Source organism: Morchella importuna (assembly GCF_003444635.1).
Source record: "Morchella importuna strain M04M26 chromosome Unknown Morimp01GS064, whole genome shotgun sequence".
In the NCBI taxonomy this organism is placed as follows: Eukaryota; Fungi; Ascomycota; class Pezizomycetes; order Pezizales; family Morchellaceae; genus Morchella; species Morchella importuna.
Genome location: NW_025763460.1, coordinates 12,752 through 33,992, shown reverse-complemented (window position 1 = coordinate 33,992; position 21,241 = coordinate 12,752). Strand labels below are relative to the sequence as shown.

The 21,241-nt window shown below is 46.0% G+C and overlaps 3 protein-coding genes across 3 annotated transcripts; all 3 read left to right on the top strand.

Annotated features, from left to right (window-relative positions):
* Nucleotides 1-13,258: 13,258 nt before the first annotated feature.
* On the top strand, nucleotides 13,259-15,469 carry LAJ45_11318 (uncharacterized protein; the record flags this gene model as incomplete). The annotated part of the gene is made up of 13 exons (XM_046120827.1): nucleotides 13,259-13,298; nucleotides 13,362-13,368; nucleotides 13,432-13,551; nucleotides 13,600-13,696; nucleotides 13,752-13,884; nucleotides 13,939-14,020; nucleotides 14,079-14,297; nucleotides 14,347-14,428; nucleotides 14,484-14,544; nucleotides 14,606-14,694; nucleotides 14,752-14,835; nucleotides 14,910-15,283; nucleotides 15,346-15,469. 13 exons carry the CDS (start codon nucleotides 13,259-13,261, stop codon nucleotides 15,467-15,469), a joined length of 1,512 nt encoding a protein of 503 aa, XP_045965961.1.
* A 2,492-nt stretch (nucleotides 15,470-17,961) lies between these two features.
* Nucleotides 17,962-18,696, top strand: LAJ45_11317 (uncharacterized protein; the record flags this gene model as incomplete). Its single annotated transcript, XM_046120826.1, has 1 exon — nucleotides 17,962-18,696. One exon carries the CDS (start codon nucleotides 17,962-17,964, stop codon nucleotides 18,694-18,696), a length of 735 nt encoding a protein of 244 aa, XP_045965960.1.
* Nucleotides 18,697-19,696: 1,000 nt separating this feature from the next.
* On the top strand, nucleotides 19,697-20,412 carry LAJ45_11316 (uncharacterized protein; the record flags this gene model as incomplete). The annotated part of the gene is made up of 4 exons (XM_046120825.1): nucleotides 19,697-19,708; nucleotides 19,808-19,985; nucleotides 20,067-20,075; nucleotides 20,150-20,412. The coding sequence occupies 4 exons, from the start codon at nucleotides 19,697-19,699 to the stop codon at nucleotides 20,410-20,412; spliced, it is 462 nt and encodes a 153-aa protein (XP_045965959.1).
* Nucleotides 20,413-21,241: the final 829 nt, after the last annotated feature.

Sequence of the window (21,241 nt, the reverse complement as noted above, 5' to 3'; positions counted from 1 at the left end):
CCACATCAGCTGCATCCATGCGTCGACGCTGGGGGGAGTCGCGTCTGTTTTCACTGCTAAATCGTTACTTACACCTTGGCACAAACCTTGCCTAATCAAATAAGCGTATACGTAGACCCCCCAAAACAACCAAGCTCCAAACCCCGAAATTAACACCACCGCACAGACAACCGCATCCCGAACACGTTGACCACTCCCGCAACCTATCTACAACCCACCACTCATCGAGCCTCATCACTTCCTACAACAGCCGTCCACAACCCCCGGCTCCCACCCAGCAGCACTAGTCAGTCCATCAACCGCCACCTCCCCCTACTCCGCGCCCGAGCACTCACTGCCACCCTCCCTCTCACCCTCCATACCCGACCAAGCCAAACCTCCCAGCACACAACCATCCCAGCACCGCACAAGCCCCCCCCACTGCTGGCCCCCCGGCTCCCCACAACCAAACCCAACAACCCTAGCCCATCACGCCCCGCGCGAGTCCATACACACACGCCACCGTTTCCCGAGCCAACACCACTTCCGAGAACGTTGAAGCTATATGCACATACACCCGATACCACGCCACGCGCAGCAGGACAGAACCGCGCGGGCAGGTACGCTACTTATACGCCCGCTCACACCAACATCGCATGCACCACCCCCACCCCCGCCCACGACCCCACCGGGCGGAACCGTCTCAACACCGAGCCAGGACTCTCCGGAACCTGGCGCGGAGGCTTGAGCCACTGACGCCGCTGGTTTCCGGAGTGTGCGGTAAGCAAGGCCATCAGTGTCCGCGGGGCGGTTGGGGTGGAGTGTGAGGGGGTATAGAAGACTTGACAGCCGGTTAGTATATGTTACGTCAGCTACCGCCTACCAGCGCTAGGCTCCGACATCTCCCTGATATACTGTCGAGACCTAAGCTCCACCCACCATAGTATAACCCTCCACAGATAGTATGCGCCCGCCGCGCGCGGCCGAGGATGCGGTCATGAACCATCACTCGCACGCCACACGCCGCACGCTGCACGCCGCAACAATAACCACAACCACAACACACCCTACGCAGAATAGCGAGTCAACATAACGCCAGCCTAAATAGGAGTCTCGGTGGCCAAGAAACTAAACACGCAGCTGTGGGTGGGTTTGCCAAGCACCGAGTGATGCCGTATGATGCGAGTGATGGGCTATGATCCTAGTTGCATGCGGGGTGAGATGGCGGTAGCTAGCTGGCTAGCTAGTGCACCGTCTGTGTAGGGTGTTGTGCATGGTGGTTGTGGGGGGCTTCTGGTTGCTGTTTATGGCTGGTTGGGGTGGGTGAAGTGGGTATATGTGGGGAAATCCCCGCGCGCTGGATATGTATCTAGCGGTCTGGGGAAGAACAATTCGCATTAATCTTTTATTCGCCCTGCTACCGTTATGGGCTATGGTCTCCCTTTGATGGACCAGCCCTACGGTATATACCGGCGGGATTCGTCGTAATGGACGGGACCGTATATATATGTTTATGATCCAGATCGCCTGCGAAGAGTAACCGGTGATAAATATATGAAACGAAACCGCCGAGAACACACCAGTTTCCCAAGGAAGCAAGACATAAGTGGCATCATCGACTATATCAGCACTACAAACTTTCTGTACTTTGAACTTTAACATCGAACACGTCGATCTGATCGAAGACAAATCCCCGCCGCCGCCAAGAACCATACAGCCGGTGGTGGCCTTTTTCACACAATCCCCGCTATAGATACACAGTGCTTGATTCATTCAGTGCTGCCTCGCACAGGTTATTTGAGCCTAAATATCGTTTCTTGGCTTGGTTCAGTTGGTACCTAACTCGTCTACGTTCAAAATTGGCAGCTAGTACCACCGAGTGATCACCCATGACGCGAGTGAGATATCATGATTAAACCCACCACCTGGTACGGCTTACCTGGAAGCGAGCGCGCTTGCGGCGGGCATACGGAAAAGTTGCAAAAAAAATCAATCGATGCCCCCGCTCCACTAGGCATGGCCAAAACACGCACAACTCCTACTAGACTACTCCCCAATTAAAGAAAGAATAAATGCGGTCGCTATACAAGTCAAAACTCATAGTCCTACAGTACGAACCGTCGCCTAGTACTTATAGCGGTATTCTTGAACGCTGAGTTAAAACCGCCGGAAAACACTGTCAGGGGTTGCACAGCTCTGCGACCTCGGAGCGAGTGTGTGAGAAGAAAAAATCCTTGAGGCAAGCCCTTTGCATAGGAGGGCTATTGCTGTATGACTGCTCGGAAAAAAGCCATTTCTGCGGAGACGACAAAACTCCGAGTTTATCAACTCATATCGCAAGACATGCAATTAATGGGATAGTCTTGGAGCAGTATTGAATATTCTCATGATGGCTGGCCGCAGTGGTTCCCGCCTCGATCCTAGCGGCAGCATCGGTCTGTCAAAGCGGGCCTAGAATATCATCACATTATCAAGCCTAGAATCGATCCTGCACGCATCGACCAGGCGCCCCCGCACCCGGCTCCTTATTCTTGACCGTGAACCCGTACCGAGTTCTTCACAAGTGAAGCCCTTAGTGTGCGGGGAATGAAAGCGAGTACACGCGACACCTAGCAACACGAGTACATGTGGAGTCAGTTACCACGTCGCCCGGCGTAATGTTACGTCTCCAATAGAACTCCGGGACTAAAATCTTTACCGCCGTTACAGCCCGAAGTGTTTGCTATGTGCCGGTTTGTGTTTTGTGACAGCGGTTGCTAGTGTGCGCGCGGCGGGGGTATTTAGTCATGGACTATCACTCGCAGGGTTGTGTTGCGCGAGAGTAACCTGGAACCACGCAGAATAGTCAGTCAGGATCATTCTATTCCCCCCAGATGAGCGGTATATGCTGTGAAGAGATTGAATCAGGTATCCAGACTCGGAACGGCCGCGGTTGTTGGCTCGATGTGGCCGGGAAATCTGCGCTCGCAACTTAAACCATCACTGGCATCATATCACCTCCGCCCGCAATAGGTCACACGACCACACGTCCGGTTGCCACGCCCGGTGGAGGGGAACTCATCGTGCAATTAATGAATTAAACCAAACTAGGTATCGGGTGCTTTTCCGGGAGCGTTGGGCGTGCTGCATTGCAAGAGCAAGGGCGACTCGAGGGCGCGGGCGCGGGTGGCAACCGAATATAGGTATGGTGCGCACACTCTTAGAGGTGATATGGTGGCATACGGAAGTGGAACAACTGTGGCTGCAATAGGGCCTCATGGGCCAATAAGAGGGCCCATTTCTAGCCATTCTGCTGCATTACTGCCACGGATCAGTCAGGTTTTGCTTTTCTGGGGGTATAAATGGGTATAATACTGTTCCACTTTGTTCAGTCTTGGCGCATTTTACATACAAAAATACACAATTTCAACTTGCTAAGGCTTTTCAACCCAGGCAGATATCAAAAATCTGCATTGATAGAACTAAATTTCATCACTAGTACTAGAGTTCTATTATTACGCTTTTTTTTTTACGATTTTTCGTCACAAAGTTTTAAGCCATTGACATTTCGTCGCGATCCGCTACCTTTAAGCGTGGGCGCACCATAGCAGATAGTAGAATAGATATACTAGAGAGCGCGCGCAGTGCCAGAAAGGGCGCGAGGGTGGGTGGCAGAAGGGTTAGGGGACTTGCGTAATGGGGGGGCGGTATATTTAAAGGGTGCGACCGCCCTTTACCTTTTTTCATAGCGACCGTAAAAACAGGTACTTAGGTATGTACTCTTGGTGTGTGCAGGGGTTGTGTGTGTAACTACGCCAGTTTTTGTGCACAACATCCCTGAAAATTCCATAATCCAATTACATAATCCGCTAACCAAAAAAAAGAAGGGGAGGGCAGAAACTCGTCCTTACCACCGAGTGATCCTATATGATGCGAGTGACTAATTATGATTGGGGTGGGATGCGATGATCAATCAACCAAGATGGCGCTAGTACACCGTCCGGAGTATTGTAGCGCGCGCTGGTTGTGAAAGACCTGTATTTGCTATAGCTATAGCCCGTACGTTGGAGCAACTGTCTACATACAGTCAGGGTACAGAAGTTTTGGTAAATTTTGGTTGCCGGTGCAACACGAAATTTGTATGGGAACACCATACAAAATCAGAAACACTCAAATCATGACTTTAAAAATTAGACCGCACACACCTGAAGAATGGACTTAAAATTCTAGAATTCTCTGTGCTCCGTCTTGAGATAGTTCCCAACTGTCCTTGAAACTTTGGAATTTTTTGGATGAGGTTGGGTGGTTGCTTCGGGTAGCTAAACATGGCTACTTTGGCTGTAAAAAGGGTATATTACCAAAACCTCTGTCCTAGTACTATACCTATCTGTCAATGCGTTGCAAGGTGTGCTTGATTTGAATAGTCGTGCGTTTTCGGATGGAAGGAGGTAAGTCTATAGATTTGATGTTATTTCACCAGATAGGTGTTGAAAGAGTTATGCTATATGAAATTAACGTAAAAGAAGTGGAGTAAAGGTACATGATATCGTGGGTTGGGCTGGTGATACTATATAGGCGCTAAACCGACCCGTCTTGACGCATTTAAGTGTCTGATAAAAAGGTAATTCGACTCATGGACTGTCACGAAAGAGGTCGAAATCCCCTTTGACAGATAGTTTCGATGCGCACCGTCTTTAAATCAAGATCTAATATTACTGTCAGCCTCGCCCACTCAAAGAAGCCCCATGATGCCCAAAATCCTGTTACACGGTGGTGGCATTGTGCTTTGTACCTCGAGGAGGCAGGAAAGAAGAAGAATAAGGGTTAGGGTTTCTCCTCCAATGGCCGAAAGGTAAATACATATGTAAATGTCAATCGATGCTGTGTTGTGTGGTATATACTTATCACAATAGAAGATGATATTCTAGTTATAGGGCTACTATATATGTATTTCTATCATGATAGATCACCTCTGAGAACATATTTGTTACCAATTACAGGTCTGAGAACAGCGAGAGTTCTTGTTTTCTCAACATAATCAATGCAAGGTATTTGTATTTCTATACGCTTAATCAGGTTGGACAATATATAACCCGTCATCCGCTACGGTGTACTCTCCTATCAGGCCGGTTTTTAGTCTGACTTGTCCCCTGGTCCCGGATCGACGGATCGTACCTGTTTTCGGCGACGCAGAATTTTGGGGTTAGTGGGGTTAGGGCTGCTAGCAGCTGCGGACTTAGCATTAACACAATACTGCCAACCGGGTTAAGTAGCCTCAGCGGACGGGATACAATACAGCGGTAGGTAATACCGTCGGTACTCGATAAATTCGCTATCGCCGTGACTGAAGGCGTCGCCAAATGAGGCGGTGAGACATATCAGGCAAGGATTAGGCCGTTGGTGGCGGTCGCGTGGGTTGCAACCTGCACGAACGGAAAATACGCCGGAATGATTTGCACATAATGGATTATGTGCAAATCATTCCGGCGTATTTTCCGTTCATTCACCAACTATCACTTGATCGCGCAGTGGTCCCTTAGCGCATCATCACATCTCACTTGCCGAAACATACCTTTGCGTAGATTGCTTCTTTGAAGTATTTGGACCGGTTTCTCTTTGGAATGTGCTGGAAGAGATAGCCCTAGTAGGGGAAGTAACCGTGACTGTTTCTTAATTCCCAGTATGACTATTGAATTGAGGATCCCGCTCATAGGCTGATAATTGCACTTGTAGTTTTGAGGTTTTATAATGTAAGTCTTCCACTCCGAGAAGAGATAGGAAGAGTCTTCTCACATTACCAGCCACTATGTCTTCGGGTGCACCACTTTAGCGGCTGTCAAGCACTAATGCCACTTCAGGTATTGCTAAACGGCGCGGACCTCAACCAAAAGCTATTAAGAACCGGATCCTAAACCCTGATATCAGACCAATTACACGGCCAGAGAGGTCTTGGAGCCAGCAACAGAAAATCCGGGTTCTAGTATTTCTATATCATCATCGGATCCCTATTGCGGCAACCTCCAGAAATCCAAGTACTTTGAGATCACCCACCCAGCAAGAGGCAAGCATTATTTTCGGTGTACCACAGAGAACAATTAGCGAACGGGTGAAAAGAGAGAATGATATAGAGAGGTTCGGGTTCAATAGTGCTGTTAGGAGTGCAAGAGTGGCGGTGGTTTGCAAATGGTCAGAGTTAGAAACCCGATTGTATCAATTATTTTTAGAGAGGCGGGAAAGGGGACGATCTGTTAGAAGAGGTTGGTTTCGATTGCATGCCAATACCATATACAGAGAACCTTTCCCATCTTTATCAGCACATGGTACTTCGGTTTTTAGATTCTCCAACGGGTGGTTTGAGGGATTCCTTGGTCGATTCCGTATTTCACTTCGCTGCATTACCAAAAAGGCACAGAACGTACCGGAAGACTATCGGAAATTGGTGATTGACTGGTTGAGGTTCAACCGCAGAAATTCATAGCTTCCCTCGAGCAATTGGATGGAGATTATTTTGAATCGATCCACAAATAGGTATCTTTTAAGCAATATATGCAATCTAGACAAAACACCATTATCTTTTGAATACCTCAGCGGCAGGACATGATATGATAGGGTCTAAGACAGTATGGGTCGAAGAAAGCAGAAGTGGATGGGACAAGCGGCAAGCAAGTCTAGTACTTTGTGTATTTGTTGATGGGGTAAATCGTGTTCCGCCTATGATTATTTTTCATGGAAAAGGTAATGTTCCAATGAGAGAGTCTCCTGAATATCACCCAGGAGTTATAGTGGGATTCGGTGATACGGCATAGATGAACGATACATTATTTCTTAAATATATTGAGCTGTATCTATTGCCTGCACTTGGAGGTCGATCTACATTATTTGCGCTTGACAAATGTACATCACACTATACTCCGATGGTCATGAACTTTTTCCGCCAGAATCATATTCTCCCTTCTCTTATTGCAGCAGGCTGTACAAGCCTTGTACAGCCGCTTGACATTTCTATTAATAAACCTATTAAACATCGTATACGGGAGCTTACAGATGAAGCTATAATTGAGGTTGAGGAACGGGAAGGGTCGGCTTTTGAGAAGTGTGAAGTTTGTAGTGTGGGAGAAAATGACTTGAGTGTGGTTTGAACACGTGACCTTGAGGGAGGATGTGTTTGTAGTGCGAAGAAGATACTATTGCGCCGCTGAAGTTCCAGCGACAATGTGGGCGTTTGAGCACTCTATATATACAGATATTCTAATACCACGTGATCACCTGATTACATAATCCCTGATACTAAGCCTTGTCTGAAACCCTGTTCCTTCTGTGAGTCATCCCTTATACATGAGTAATTCCATACATAACCGATGTCGCAATGCCCTATTTCTACAAAGTGGACTGTTGGTCAACGATGGATTGTTACAACATGGACAGTTGGAGATGCATGGTATCAATTTTCTGTTGAGAGCATGCATATCATTATCAATTCTTTTCGGAATGTAGGGTTGTCTTTACCTGTTGACGGAAGCGAAGAGTGGGCTTTGAGGATAAAAGGTTTTGAAGAAATTGAGATTGGGGATTGGAGGCGACAACTTGAGGTACCAGATCAAGGGGGTCAATTTACAGATATTACGGAGCAAAATGATTACAGCGAAGAGATAGAATTTGTAGCACATGGAGAGGAATGAATACAATGTCGTTAAACACAATGTCTCAGTACCCAGTGATCACCATGTCTCATTCCCTCATTAGAGTCAGCCACGAACTGGCTTGCGTTACAGTGACAGCGAATTTATCGAGTACCTACGGTAAGTGATGGAACGCGCGCGTGCGCGCGCCACATGTCTCAGTTACCGGCACCGACATCATTGACTTCTCGACGGTCAACGAGGGAGCGCGCTCAACTACGACGAACGAGAATATGATGTCGAACAAAATCAACGATAGATATTATAGATTAGAACTACTACCTACATGATCTCAATTAATAATGTGTTCCTCCTCCCCAGTTCCTCAATTAATAATGTGTTCCTCCTCCCCGGTTCCTCAACTAATAATGTGTCGCTCCCCCCCGGTTCCTCAAACACTCCTGCACTCTTTTGGGCATACTCTCTATCAGTTTCCTAAAATCCTTTGGTGTAAAGCGGTCCCATTCTTCCTACAATGCCCTCCTTAAGACTAAATCTGTAGTAATATTTCTTTTACTAATTCTAGCCTTCATGATCCCCAAAGATTTTCAATAGGATTTAGGTCAGGTGATTGTGCGCGCCACTCCATCTTTTGTATTCTTAGCCTGTTTCTAGCTGCCCTAGCAGCTTTAGATCTATGTGCAGGAGGCACCATCTTCCACCACAATACCCTCGCGAGTTGCTCTGTATCTCTCTTTATAAAATGGATGAAGGGCTGGTTTCATTATCAAGTCCACATAGTCTTTCCCTTTGAGTCCCCCAGTAGGTAGAATGACCATCGGACCCTTGTGACCCAATTGAATTGAACCCAATCACGGACTGCTCGATATATCCAGCAAGTGCCCTCATGATGACCAACCTCAAACCGTGATTCATCTGTCCAAATCACCTCACCCCAATTCTCCATTGTCCAATGCTTCCTTACACCAAAGCATTCGTTTCAATTTATGTAGTTTAGATAGGAAAGGTTTTCGCTGTGCCCGCCGCTTATGTAGACCGCCTTGCTTGAGGTATTTGCGTGCGGTTTTCATGGTTACTTTGGTGGTGAGGCTCTTCAAATTAGTAAGAACACCCAGATGCATCCGCCGGTGTCGCTTGGATAAGGAAATCAGGTGTCTCTTCTGCCTGTTACTGCACTTCTCTGGCCGACCACTATGAGGTGCTGAAGCTGTATAAGGAATAAGCGATCTAGGTTTCGCTTCTCCTTATCTCTCTGGACGATATGCCAGCAGGTGGTTTTCTTAACTCCCGTCTTTGCAACTATCTCGGTGTAGGTAAACCCTAACTCAAATAGGGTGATAACTTTGGACCGTTGGGCATCTGATGTTTCAACAAGGTGGCGTGTTTTAGTGGCATCTGGAGGAGGTGGAGGTCGTGGCACATTCATAGCTGCTGCTGCATATGGCCTGCCTGCCAGTGCACAGCGCATTCACTATTATATTACTCGAGATCCTCAACTCGAGATAACATCCTAAAAACCTACAAACGAACCTACAACGGGATCTGCAAACCAACATACAAACCAACACACCCAAGATCCTCAAACCAACCTACTCGTGATACTCAACGTACCTTCTGGAAGCCGCAACTGAGACATCCGGGTCTCAGCACGGGCGCGCTTGCGTTCCATTACTTATTACCTATCGCTGTACAAGCAATCTCTCAATCGGCTCATTTGTCTTGAAGGCGCCCCCAGTACTCCTCATACTCGCAGAGATCTGTATAATGGATAACTCTCTCGTCACTTGGTTTAATCCGATGTGGTATAATGGTGCTCGCTTTCAAGTCCTTCTAAGAAGAGAGAAGCTGGTCCGAGCAGATCGGGGTCCGATTCCCTGCATCGGGGTAAATTTTATTTTATTATATTCATTTCATTTACGCTGGTGAATTAATGAATTAAACCAAAAAAAAAAAAAAAAAAAAATTACGCTGGTAGCCAGCAACCCTAACCCTTTAAAACCTTTGTTAACTGAATTATTTTGAAGAAGATAGGTCTTCTGAGGAGGCGCAGGAAGTCTTCGTGATACATGTATCTAGGAAGGACATTGTTCTTAATCTTTCGATCTCTCGTATATATACATTATGTTAACGCGGCAATCTATTATTCCTGGCGCTCGCTTACCGATGAGAGGAACCCAACTTATGGGTCGGGTAGCTGCTAGTAATTATCTACCCGATAAAGATGTTATAATACAATTAAAAGGATTTGTATGCAAGATATGTATATTGGCATTCCCTCTTGTCTGGCTTCAGTTGTGAATAGGTATACACTCTAGAGGACAACTGTAGGTGACTACGTCGTTTAGCTAAGTCAGTTCGTTGTTTAAACTGCCAAAAAGTTGCAGATAAGATAATTGAGCTCAGTTTAATCCACTGTTCACCTAAATGACTATTTAGCCAGCAGCCAGCTATTAAAGCACCACCACGGGTGGCCTTCCTCTTCCTCAACACGAACACATCAACACCACCAACACCTCCACAATAATTATCACCAATGTCTTCAGCATCATCCCCTTCTCCCTCATTTACATCAGGTTCATCATATTAGATCAGTGCCCCATCTATTCCCCTCAGTTCCCCAACTGCTCCCATCTGTTCCTACCTTTTCCCCTCTGCTCCCCCTCCTGTTCCTCTACGTTCCCCACCAGTTCCCCTATGTTCTCCCCATTTGCTAACGTAGTTCAGTGCTTGGGTCACCATCACCATCACCAGTGTCAACGTAAGACATATCCAACCCATTGATTAGTATAGCCATTACTAATAGATAGAAGTAGCAGCAGCAGTAGCATTAGAATTGATAAAATAAATTGAGTTTTTTTGTTTAATTCATTAATTAAATAAATTTATATATCTATAAACAACTAGTCATTTATTAAATATATATCTCTAAACAACTACCTAAGTCATTTATTAAATATATATCTCTAAACAACTAGTCATTTATGAATATATATCTCTAAACAACTACCTAAGTCATTTATTAAATATATATCTCTAAAAAACTAGTCATTTATTAACTGTCCTCATACACTCGACGTTGTCATTTAGTATAAGTGACAAAGGTGGTTTAGTCTAATTGAGTTGGTCACTTATAGTAAATGACTCTACTAAACGACATAGTCATTGGTAGTTTGCTACTAGAGACAGTGATTGTCCGTCAAAATCACCAGTCCCTGCACACGTACGGATATGTCTATCGTGGGAAATCACTCGATGGACAATTATATACTTCGAACGGACGACCTGTAACTACTAGAAAGTGCGTGCGTTTATGGATATGCAGCTCTGAGCCTTTTCTGTATCGTTCCATAGATATTATCACCGCACCCCGCAGGCCCTGCTCGATCGGGACTTGGTATTGGAAATAGATACCTTATTGATCGAACGCTGGTGAAAATGCAAACTAAAGTTGATAATGAGGACAAAGGAGATAAGATATGGGATAGGGGAGGAATTCTAATCAAGTTAATTACATGAGGCCCGATCCACTATGAGCCAAGTAGTGTTGTCGACGAGACGAGTGGCTCGAGCCCAGAACTCGAGCGCCCACGAGTACCCACCTTCATAAGTCTAGTTGGCTCGGGCCTTTTCCGTTGCTCCACTTCGGGGACTCGGGATTTCGGGGTGTTGTTTGGATCGTGGTGGGGGCGCTGGCGGTATCTTTTTTTTTTTTAAATCATGTTTTTTTTAAACGCTGGCGGTATCTTTGGTAATCTATTTTATAAAATGGTGCAGTATCAAACCCTAACCCTATAAACATATGTTCCAATAAAGAGATGGATCTAGAATGATTTCAAGGACTGCTATCTGAGATCACTGGAAAGCCCAAGCATTCACCAATTCCTATCGATCTCGCCCCACCACTCCCGCCTTCGCTGCCAAATTCTACCAGCTATGAGGAGACTCTAACAGCTGCATTGCACTTATCAAATACAGATGAAGATGTATATGTACTAATTCTCATGCTCCCGCACAGATACTTCACACAATTATGTCACATGACCTTGCAACCAGAATAATAGATACTACATATAGCGCATCCATTCCTGCCTCTACTTCCTTTCTACCGCAGCTATCCGGGTGTGCATATATGGATTGCAAGGCCCAGCTTAATTCCCCCCCTGAACTCCCGCTGCGCACCCCCGGTGATCCAACAAAAAAGACCTACCAATTACAAGTAGTATTCTAGTTTACTGACGGACATCGCTCAGCCAGGGATGAGCGCTAATTCTGGGAGCCAATAAGGTTTACAGCATCAACGGCTACAATAACGTTAATGGTTGAATAGTAGAGAGCATTCTGTGAGCAGATGAATATTTTAATGACTCTCAGATGCCCGTTCAAGACCAACAGTGAAGAGGGGACAGCCACTCATCGATGCACTAATGAAGCAACGAGCAAACGCGGGCAGTATTTTCTACTTGCCCTACTTTAGATGTGGGAGATCCACAAGGTAGTTAATCTGCTCGAAACTCTTTTTTTGGTGACAGTATATTGATATGTACACGAAAACAGTGGTACTGCACTGAGATCTAATTACCCTATAAAAGAGAGTAGAGCTCCAGGCTAGACCAGCGACGCTGATGAATGAACCGCAATTGAGCGATGAATTCCGACATAATAAATACTTTTTCGAATAAGCAGTCTCTTGAAAACGTTCCGCGAGCGAGCTATGTTCGCGGCTAGACTAGAACGGTAATGTGATTATGACTTGTTATTTGATTCATGTGCTCCTTAGCTATAGGTAAATATCTGCATGCGCTCAACTTCATTAAAGCTACTATTGTAACCCAGTTGAGATTGAGATTGTAAAAGCTAAGTTCTTATGCAGTCACTACGCACATGCGGACGACATACATTACATATAGGTATAAAAGACTGTTGAGCTTATAAAAATGGCAAAGCTTTAAGCAAAGCTAAGAGTACCCCGTAGGAGGTTGATGTTACAACTACTCGCGAAAGGGTACCCGGAGGGCCAATCAAGAGAAGACAAAACAAGGCTTACAAGAAAGAGTCTAGTCTCGAGACATCACTCCTACGGTTGTGGAAAGAAGATCTCCAATTATAATAAATTGTGTTGGTTGTGCTTTACACCGATGGTTTCGATTGGAGTTGGAATCGGGACCAGCGAGTTGCAATCGTCGATTTCATTTATGATCGCGATGTAGGCTGGATATCCATATGTAAGTCCCAATGTTACGATTTCAGAGGCCATATTAGAAAGTTTTAGCTACGCCAGAACAGAAGGTCGGAGGGGTTGGACAGAAATTCTAGCTGTTTTAGGCAAAGACTTGCAAGAGTTCAGCCAATAAGAGGTACTGAACTTTCTGTCCAATTGCTTGACGTTCTGTTCAATTCGCCCATCTAAAACTCCCTATTTCTCAAATTCGATGCAATGCAAAGTTGACCCGTCGTATTCATCACCTCTCGTTCTCGTCGCTTCTACCGTGTTTAAGATTGACTATCTGAAGCCGATCTGTAAAAGCTATACATCCACGACTCCGCCGGAGAACGTCATACATGAATGCTGCTTCGGGTTTATATAGCTTGGAGATTTTCCTAGTGAACAGATGTTTCGAGGAGCTACCAATAGTCTAGAGAGCAGCATATCCGATATCACTATGGCAGAATATGTTCCCTATTTCGACGGAATGAAACTTGGTAATGCTAAAGCTTTCTCATCCTGGAATCGTATTCAATCTCACTAACCACTCGCCCCTACAGGCCAAGGGTTTGCGTCACAATTGTTCCTCTATGCGTATGCTGCCCTCTAATGAATGTGCGAGAATTGAAGCTACAACACATATGTCCAACAAACATGCGTAGAAGATGCGGTCACTATTACCCCTCAGAAACCTGGCGGCGATGGAGGTGTACAGAAGAGCTATAGCTCGGTCCTGATCGAAGACTATGAGTAAGCGGATGACAACAACTTGGGAGTGTTATTCTAACTTTGATTTAGCCAGCTCACGAGATCTCTCCAGATATCTGGCGCTGCGGCCATTAGTGGCTGGGGAGTAAACCTAGAGATAGACACCACCTTCCTGAACCGCACCGAGGTTTGTTACTGCCTGTTACTTTTTCCTTGGTATGGTACTGATCTTTCTGGTCCAGTTCGAAACGAGCGATATCACGTATCAAGTGTTGGTTCAGGGGAAAAATCAGGCAGACGCATCGAGCAAGGCAGAATTTAACTGGTATGAGGCCAGTAATCCGCACGAAACGTATGGTGACAGATATATCGCCGGTACGTACAAGGGACATGGAACCTACTATATGATACATGCTAACAACACATTAGACTTCATTACTGGAGGTACCTTTTTTGCTCGAGTTTCAATGAAGGTCCGGAAGAAGCATATAATTGAAGATATCAAGGCATCGTAAGCAAATGATCCGCCACTCAGCTAGAAAGTGTATCATTATTGAGCTCGTTCGTAGAGCCAAACTTGCTTTCTCCTGTTTCATGGTAGGCGGGTCAGTTACTGCCGAAGTCGAAAGCGCCATGAAAACGATAGGTCAGTATAGTGATACAAGTATTATAATGCACAGTGAAGGAAGTGGGAACTATACTAGGGACACCCCGGCAGATCTTTTGGACTTAAAGCGGAGAGCGGATGAGTTTTATGACCACATGAGTGAACAAAGCTATAGAAGATTGTGTGTGCCTCTTCCCTTACCTTGAGCGAGATATGCTAAGAAGCCCTAGTGCTCTGCTCGGCCAGTACGGGAAGTTACCAAACTTCAAGAATCATTTCAAGCCGTTGAATTACTCTTATGCAACGCAGAAGGTAGGTTCAGGTCGAAACAAATTCATGGTATGAAGTCTCACCGGTGCAACCTTAGAGTTGGGAAATCTTTGATTCATTCTCTAGATATCTGTTTTTCAAAGACCTCATAGAAAGAAGTAAGTACTCGACCAGGAAACGTTCTTGCGCCATAAAGGATACTGATCAACCTTTTTACAGTCCCAATCGAGAAGTTTGTGAACGGAGGTGAAACAAGGAGAGATCTTCTCAATTTCCGGATAGATGAAATGGCAAAAATACAAGCCAAGGTAGTAGTTTTATCGACCAGTGCAGCAATAGGTATCTGACCAGGGTTGTTTTTCTAGGTTCTGAGTGTAAAGGCAGACCCCGCCGTCGTGAACCAGCCCGGCCAGTTTGAGGATGCAGATAGTTTCCGTCTGAGGATTCTGGTATATTCTCAGGCCGTGCAATGTTTGAATTTGGCTATACTCAGTGCCTAATATCTTGACTCTTTGATTCATAGAACGGTGTAAAGGCCGTTGAACTTCACTTTGCGAGCAACGTTGATCCGGTCCACTCAGACAGGACCCTAAACAAATTCTACGAGCACAGATCTGAAATTCCGAACTACTTGCTTCTACGATTCTCTTTGAAAGTATTCGACTTTTCTGCCATTTTGGGCACAACACTTGTGTCGTTTGGCGTTGAACAGGAACTCTTCGGCTCGACTGCTACTTCTGGAGAACACATATCTGATTGGGAAAGCGGCTTCACCGAGGAGCGTTATTTCTGGGCATTCTTCAGCCGAGGCGGCGGCCAGGATGATGGGATTCTTGTTGATGTGCTCTATCCAAACTTAGAGATCTCCTTGTTATCATCTCGTGTGGATAGGAGTAGGTTTGTTCTCCGACGGTCCCAACTGAACCGTATACACAATACTGACATTTATCCTCTATTAGCTCGGACCAGAATCATAAGGGCATGAGTAATTTGGACGCTCCGATTTTCATCCAGTCAAGGGGAAACGTACCACTTGACTGGTACAAGCGGAAGTTTTGTTTTTACAGTCATTCTGTATCCTGATGAATAGTCGATAGCCAGCTCTCTTAGCTGGGCCTTTCTAGCGATGATACCAGGCTGCTGCCTGGTCCTCAGTGTGTAGAATGCATAAGAATATATAAGAACATGTTTATACCTGTGCAATCAAAATAAAATCTACAATTAAAATAGGAATACTCACTGTCTCCACTTCTTACGCGCCTGAGCGAACGAAGATATTTGATATAAGTCTTCTCGGAGCACTTTCTAAATCATAAAGATGACGATCTGATATTTGCTGTGGATCCGCGGAGTAATGATGGACACGGGACAAAACATATCGATCTTTGTTTCAGCCCTTGTTAGCCAGGCGCAGGATAGAAGGGAAGAAACATTTCAATATTTCTGGACGGATAAATGTATGGCTCTTGAATAGGGGAAGAAAGGACAGGGTTAACTTTTCATTAATTGAGCTAGAAGAGACAGAGTAAATTATTTGTTACAAGCATTTACCTTTGTGATTCCTTTATTTCTTTATTTTTATTTGAGGTAGCGGAGGCTGTTGGGCAGTTCTCGGGTACTTTGATATTGCCACAGACGAAAGTCTGCATGCAATTAATTAATGAATTAAACAAAAAAAAAATACTAAGACATTCTGGCGGTAGCAAACCCTAACCCTGATAAGGAGACACGGAACGATTTCAAGGGCTGATACCTCTCCCACTCCTACTACTGTTACTCACAGAGTCACCACCGCTACCGCAGTCCACAACAACCCAGTTAAGTACTTATGTCTCAATTCAATGGTGTACTCGTTGCATAATGAACGTACGTTCGAACTCGCTTGACAGGGAACAGAGTACTCCACACCTGACAAAAAGGCCTAGGAAAATCGAAACGATGGAACAATGGGCATTGGAACAGGGTGGTATCATATCAATGAAAGCTCAATTTGTCACCGGCACAGTTCTGGGCACTAGGGCATATATATATTGCCGTGGGCTGCGGTGGTGATCTGATCCAAGCCTCTGCAGCTGCATGGAGCCCTACCTACAATAGTTCAACCACTCCAAGCAAACCCCCTACCAGGCAGGTATCTCCAGTTAGATATACCCATATGCACGGTCCCCCCCCCCCCCCTCTATACCCGTTAGGCATCTATCCGCCCACGACACCCGAAACCCGCCAACCGATCATTACCCTACACCACATCTGCCACCACAGGCACAACAGCAGCAGCCTCAATCGCCTTTAGGTAACACCTTAGCCCTGAAAAATTCACAGGTTTGGTCTCGGGTCTAGCTTCCAACGGCTCGGTTCTCATGAGAGCAAAGCGTTGTGCACTGGCACCACTGAACGGGCGCTTCCTAGTATAAAATTCCAAGCGGCCCGTGAGTACATCGTCTGCATTACTGGACTTCCGAGTAGATTTGGTAGCCTTTCATAATGTCGCGAAGTTACAGTTATCCAATCCGACAGTAGCGAGCCTCACAAAATCCACAAACCTAACCCATATGCAAAGGTGCATAACACATGCGGCCTTGCAGGGTAGGAGACATGAAATAGGTGCCTACAAAACCAGCAGTTTGAGGTCTGGACTATGAGCTATCTTTTGCAAGACCGCCGAGGTCTCGACTTTTAAGCCTTATTGCATATCCGCCAGTATCCCATAGTCCGTTAAAGCTGCCTATTGATTCGGGCGGCGTATTTTCAGCTGTGGCTTGTGTCTGGATCACACATATTCCGCTGCCACCATTCCTCTTTTAGCAACTATAATATTCTGTCAAATAGACAGCATCTAAGCACCGATAGGGCAGTAAAAAACAAGTATGGTGCGCACACTCTTAAAGGTGACGACACTGCGGTATCTGGAAGAACAATCGTGGCTGCAAGGTGAACTCCAAGTCAATGGGAGGGCTTATTCCTAGCCACTTTGCTACATTCCTGCCGGAATTGACTTTTGAGGGGTATAAATGGGTATATTAATATTATTCCACTTCGCTCAGTCTTGGTGCTTTTTACATACAAAAACAGCTGGTTTCAAGCTCTAATAACTAAACTTCACCACTAGTATTTGACTTTGTCTTTACCGATTTTCTTTAACCTTTCGGGTCGACAAATTATTAGCCATCGACTTTCCGCAATTTTCGGTCACCTTTAAGAGTGGGCGCACCATATAGTTATTGGAAGGTCGATCTTGAGTTTCATCGGTTGTATGATAGTCTTTCCCCATAGCCTTTGTTCAATTATTTTACCAAACCACACCCCCGCCATCACCATCTCTCAGACCATACTCTAGTCCTAACTCACGAAGTTCAAGCATTCCATTCACACGCCATCTAATTTACACACAATACACTCCATAATGTCGTCGAGAGCCCCCACTTCCAAACATCCAGCCACCCCAATCACTTCGCCTTGGCTGCTTTATCCTCGACACCAAAGATATCCACCAAGATACCCACGAACCTTTCGTAGACCGACCAACCGCTGGTGAGATCAGCATCAATGTCCACGGAAGCTTTCATGAGACACAAATGTTGTCGAAAGGCTCCAAGCTCCGCATTTTCCTATCAGACATCCTCTCACTCTCTAATGAAAAGCGGGGCAGCGGCGTTGCAAACCTAGTCGCTCCTCAGCTCACTATCCATAAACCCCGGAACAACAGTACCTGGTTCGAGGAGGCGTGCGGTAAACCAGAAACACTCGAGTGGTTCCTCAAGCCATTCAAAAACCGATACGATGTTTATCTGCTTGTTGGGTTCTTCATTCTCACGGACGCAAGGCTGGCTACGATCAGGACTTCCTCAACACTCGAGGCTGCCGGTGCTGAAGCATCAGCGCTACCGACAGCGGTTGCGGCTCTAGGTGATGCTAAGGCCCTGGTGGGGAGTGTAAGAAATACCAGGGACGTTAGTTACGGCCGGATTAGTGTCTTGGATGTCCCGGGGGATCAGATCTTTGGTCTGTGGTATCGTAAAGTGAAATTCAATTGGTTCTTTAGCCGGGAGCCTAGTATCTCCCTCAGTAATAAGACCCGGTGGCAACCACTCTACGAGGTAAGGGGTGGCCCTGAAGTAAGTACGGGTAATGAGGTAGATAGCGATGATGAGGAGGAGCCGGACATGCTGTGTGTAAGTCTCGAGGGTGATAGCGACTGGGAGGAGAAGGAAGAGGAAGAGGGGGGGGGGGGGGGGGGGAGAAGGATGCCAGCAGGAATATACAGGAGAGGGTATTGTAGTGTGGCTTCGGACCCTGCTGGATTGGATTAGGTCAATAACCTGGCAGCGGAAGGAGGGAAACACTGATGAGACTTTAATTTGGATTATGAATTATGCAAGTGATGGATTCCCAAGTTTCTGACCAACGTATACAGTAGTTAGCAATACATGTAGTTCTCTTATATTACAGCTTGTGGTACGATTATTGTAGTAGTATGGGAGGAGCCCTATTGCCTTAACCAGCTATACAAACCATGTTTTTAGACCCTGTTTCTACAATAATTCTACCTTGCGCTGTAGTAGTACTATCATTTTTCAAGCTATCGCCAGCTCCGGCTCCCATATATATAACCATGCTAGTAAGAAAAGCAAGGGAGTCAATTTCCCAACGTCGCGATGGGCAGCAATAATTCAGGCGACACGGTCCACATTCTGTATTCACCCCTGCCGCGGGTTTAAGACACTGAATTAAGAACAGAACGAGCTGTAAGGTTGCATGCAATTAATGAATTAAAAAAGAACAGAACGATGCTTAAGAAACAACCCTAACCCCACTTCTCGCGATCGACACACTGCATGTATGTGGCTAGGCAACAGTCTAGGCAATAACAAGCGCGATTGCCACTTCTGCACCGCGGTGCATGTGAGAAGACACCGCGGCAGACAGGAGTCTTCCTAATTCACCTGATTGTCACCGCCATTATTTACTACTTTATATATATATACACTGTCTACTTTCTCGATAAGGCAGCTACCTGATATACATTTCCCTGGCCGAACAGATTAGTTTGTCTCCTGCGCAGACCAAGCGGGGGTTCCGCCGAGATCACTGCAGATAGATACTCCTTAGCCAGCAAGGGTTCTCTGGTTTGTGTCCACTGCAAGGAATCTTCTTCGCAAAAAAGAAAAAAAGAAAGTGAGTTCTAACTGTCCATCCTCGCGTCAGGCAAGACCAGCACCCAGCAAAGCCTGCGACCAGCTGTAGTTATTGATCTATTTCAAACCTGAGGTACCATCAGCAGACTTTAAGAACAAACAAGTTCTGCAGCAAATGGGAGAACCGGTGAATAACAACCAAGTGTCTCCGACGGATGATCACGGAGATGCTATTACGGCTGATATATTGCAGACTGTTGCATAAGTTGCTACTTTCTATAATCAGTTCTTGGCCACGGGTAGTGTCGACATTATCGACAAGGCCATCACACTGGCTGGGGAGCTGGTGGCGGAGAGCACCTCATTCAAAGTCTCAGGGCTTGAACCTCTCTCATTGCACATGAAGCAATTGAGGTCAGACCCGATAAATCCCTCCAGCAGGATAGAGCCGGATACCGATTCTGGTGAGCGGGGGCTAACATCACCCAACCCCATGATGATACTACGGATGGAGAATCGCACGAGTTGAATCTCATTTTGAAAAGCAGATATGAGTATTTTGACGAGGTTGAGGACGTTGGCGCTTCCATCACCATAGCTGAGGAGACATCAGAAACTACGCCCATAGGCCACCCTGATCGACCGGCAGCGCTGAGCGAGCTAGGCAGCTATTTGAACTATCGGTACCTTCGATTTGGGGGGCTGGAGGACCTTAAGATGTCTATCGCGTACTTGGAAGAAGCAGTGACGGCAGCTCCGACAAAGCACCCCTATCGACCAGCCATGCTGAACAACTCAAATAGCCCATCACCCGTTGCGGGGACATCTGATCCGAACAAGACCAATGTCGATTCGGTGACGTCGTCTTATCTCGTGATGCATTACGAGTAATAAACGAGGGCTTTGAAGCACTCCAAATCGCCATGATGTCTGCAATGCAATGGGTGAACCCGGTATGGATTGAAGCCCTACCCACCCGATCAATTCCACACATTTGGACATAGCTTATCACTCGACTGATATATTGGTTACCAAGGTAAATATCTGCTCACACCAAACCTAACGAACGATATCATTTTCAACCGAACTGGGGTTATATAGTCCACCCTGGTTAACTCAAACCACCCATCACCCGTTATCGTTGCGGGGTGTGCATATGTCCAAGCAATGGTTCAATCCATACGGCCATCGTTCATCTTATCTACTACCAATACCAAATACAGCCATTTTTTGAGCAGGGCATATACTATATTCAGGGCCTCTATTACATCTGACAGATAGGATTTAGGCACCGCCACGTTTTATTTACCTAATTGGCAAACTCCACGATGCATTGATGGTGGAGCTGGAGGGTTGAAATATCACACAATATGATCAGCTTTTTGTACTTGAACTCGAATGTACTCGCGTGCTAATTAAGTCCCGAGGAATTTTGTGAGGTTGTTGCTATCAAGAACCCTCAGGATCTAACCGGTGGGTGGGTATTTTGAGCAGAAACTCACTGGGTGGAGGCGGCCATTGTTTTTTATGTCCGGCTCGCTTTGTTATTGAGAATTACATAAGCGCCACTCTGAGGTTTGCGGGAATGGTTCCGGTGCAATAATTTGATATAACGCGCAGCGTTATGTATATGACCTGTCATTTTAGCACGCTGATGCTGATGCTTCCACACGCCAATAACGCTCAGTCCAGCCACACTCTCACTGGTAAAAACAGTTCC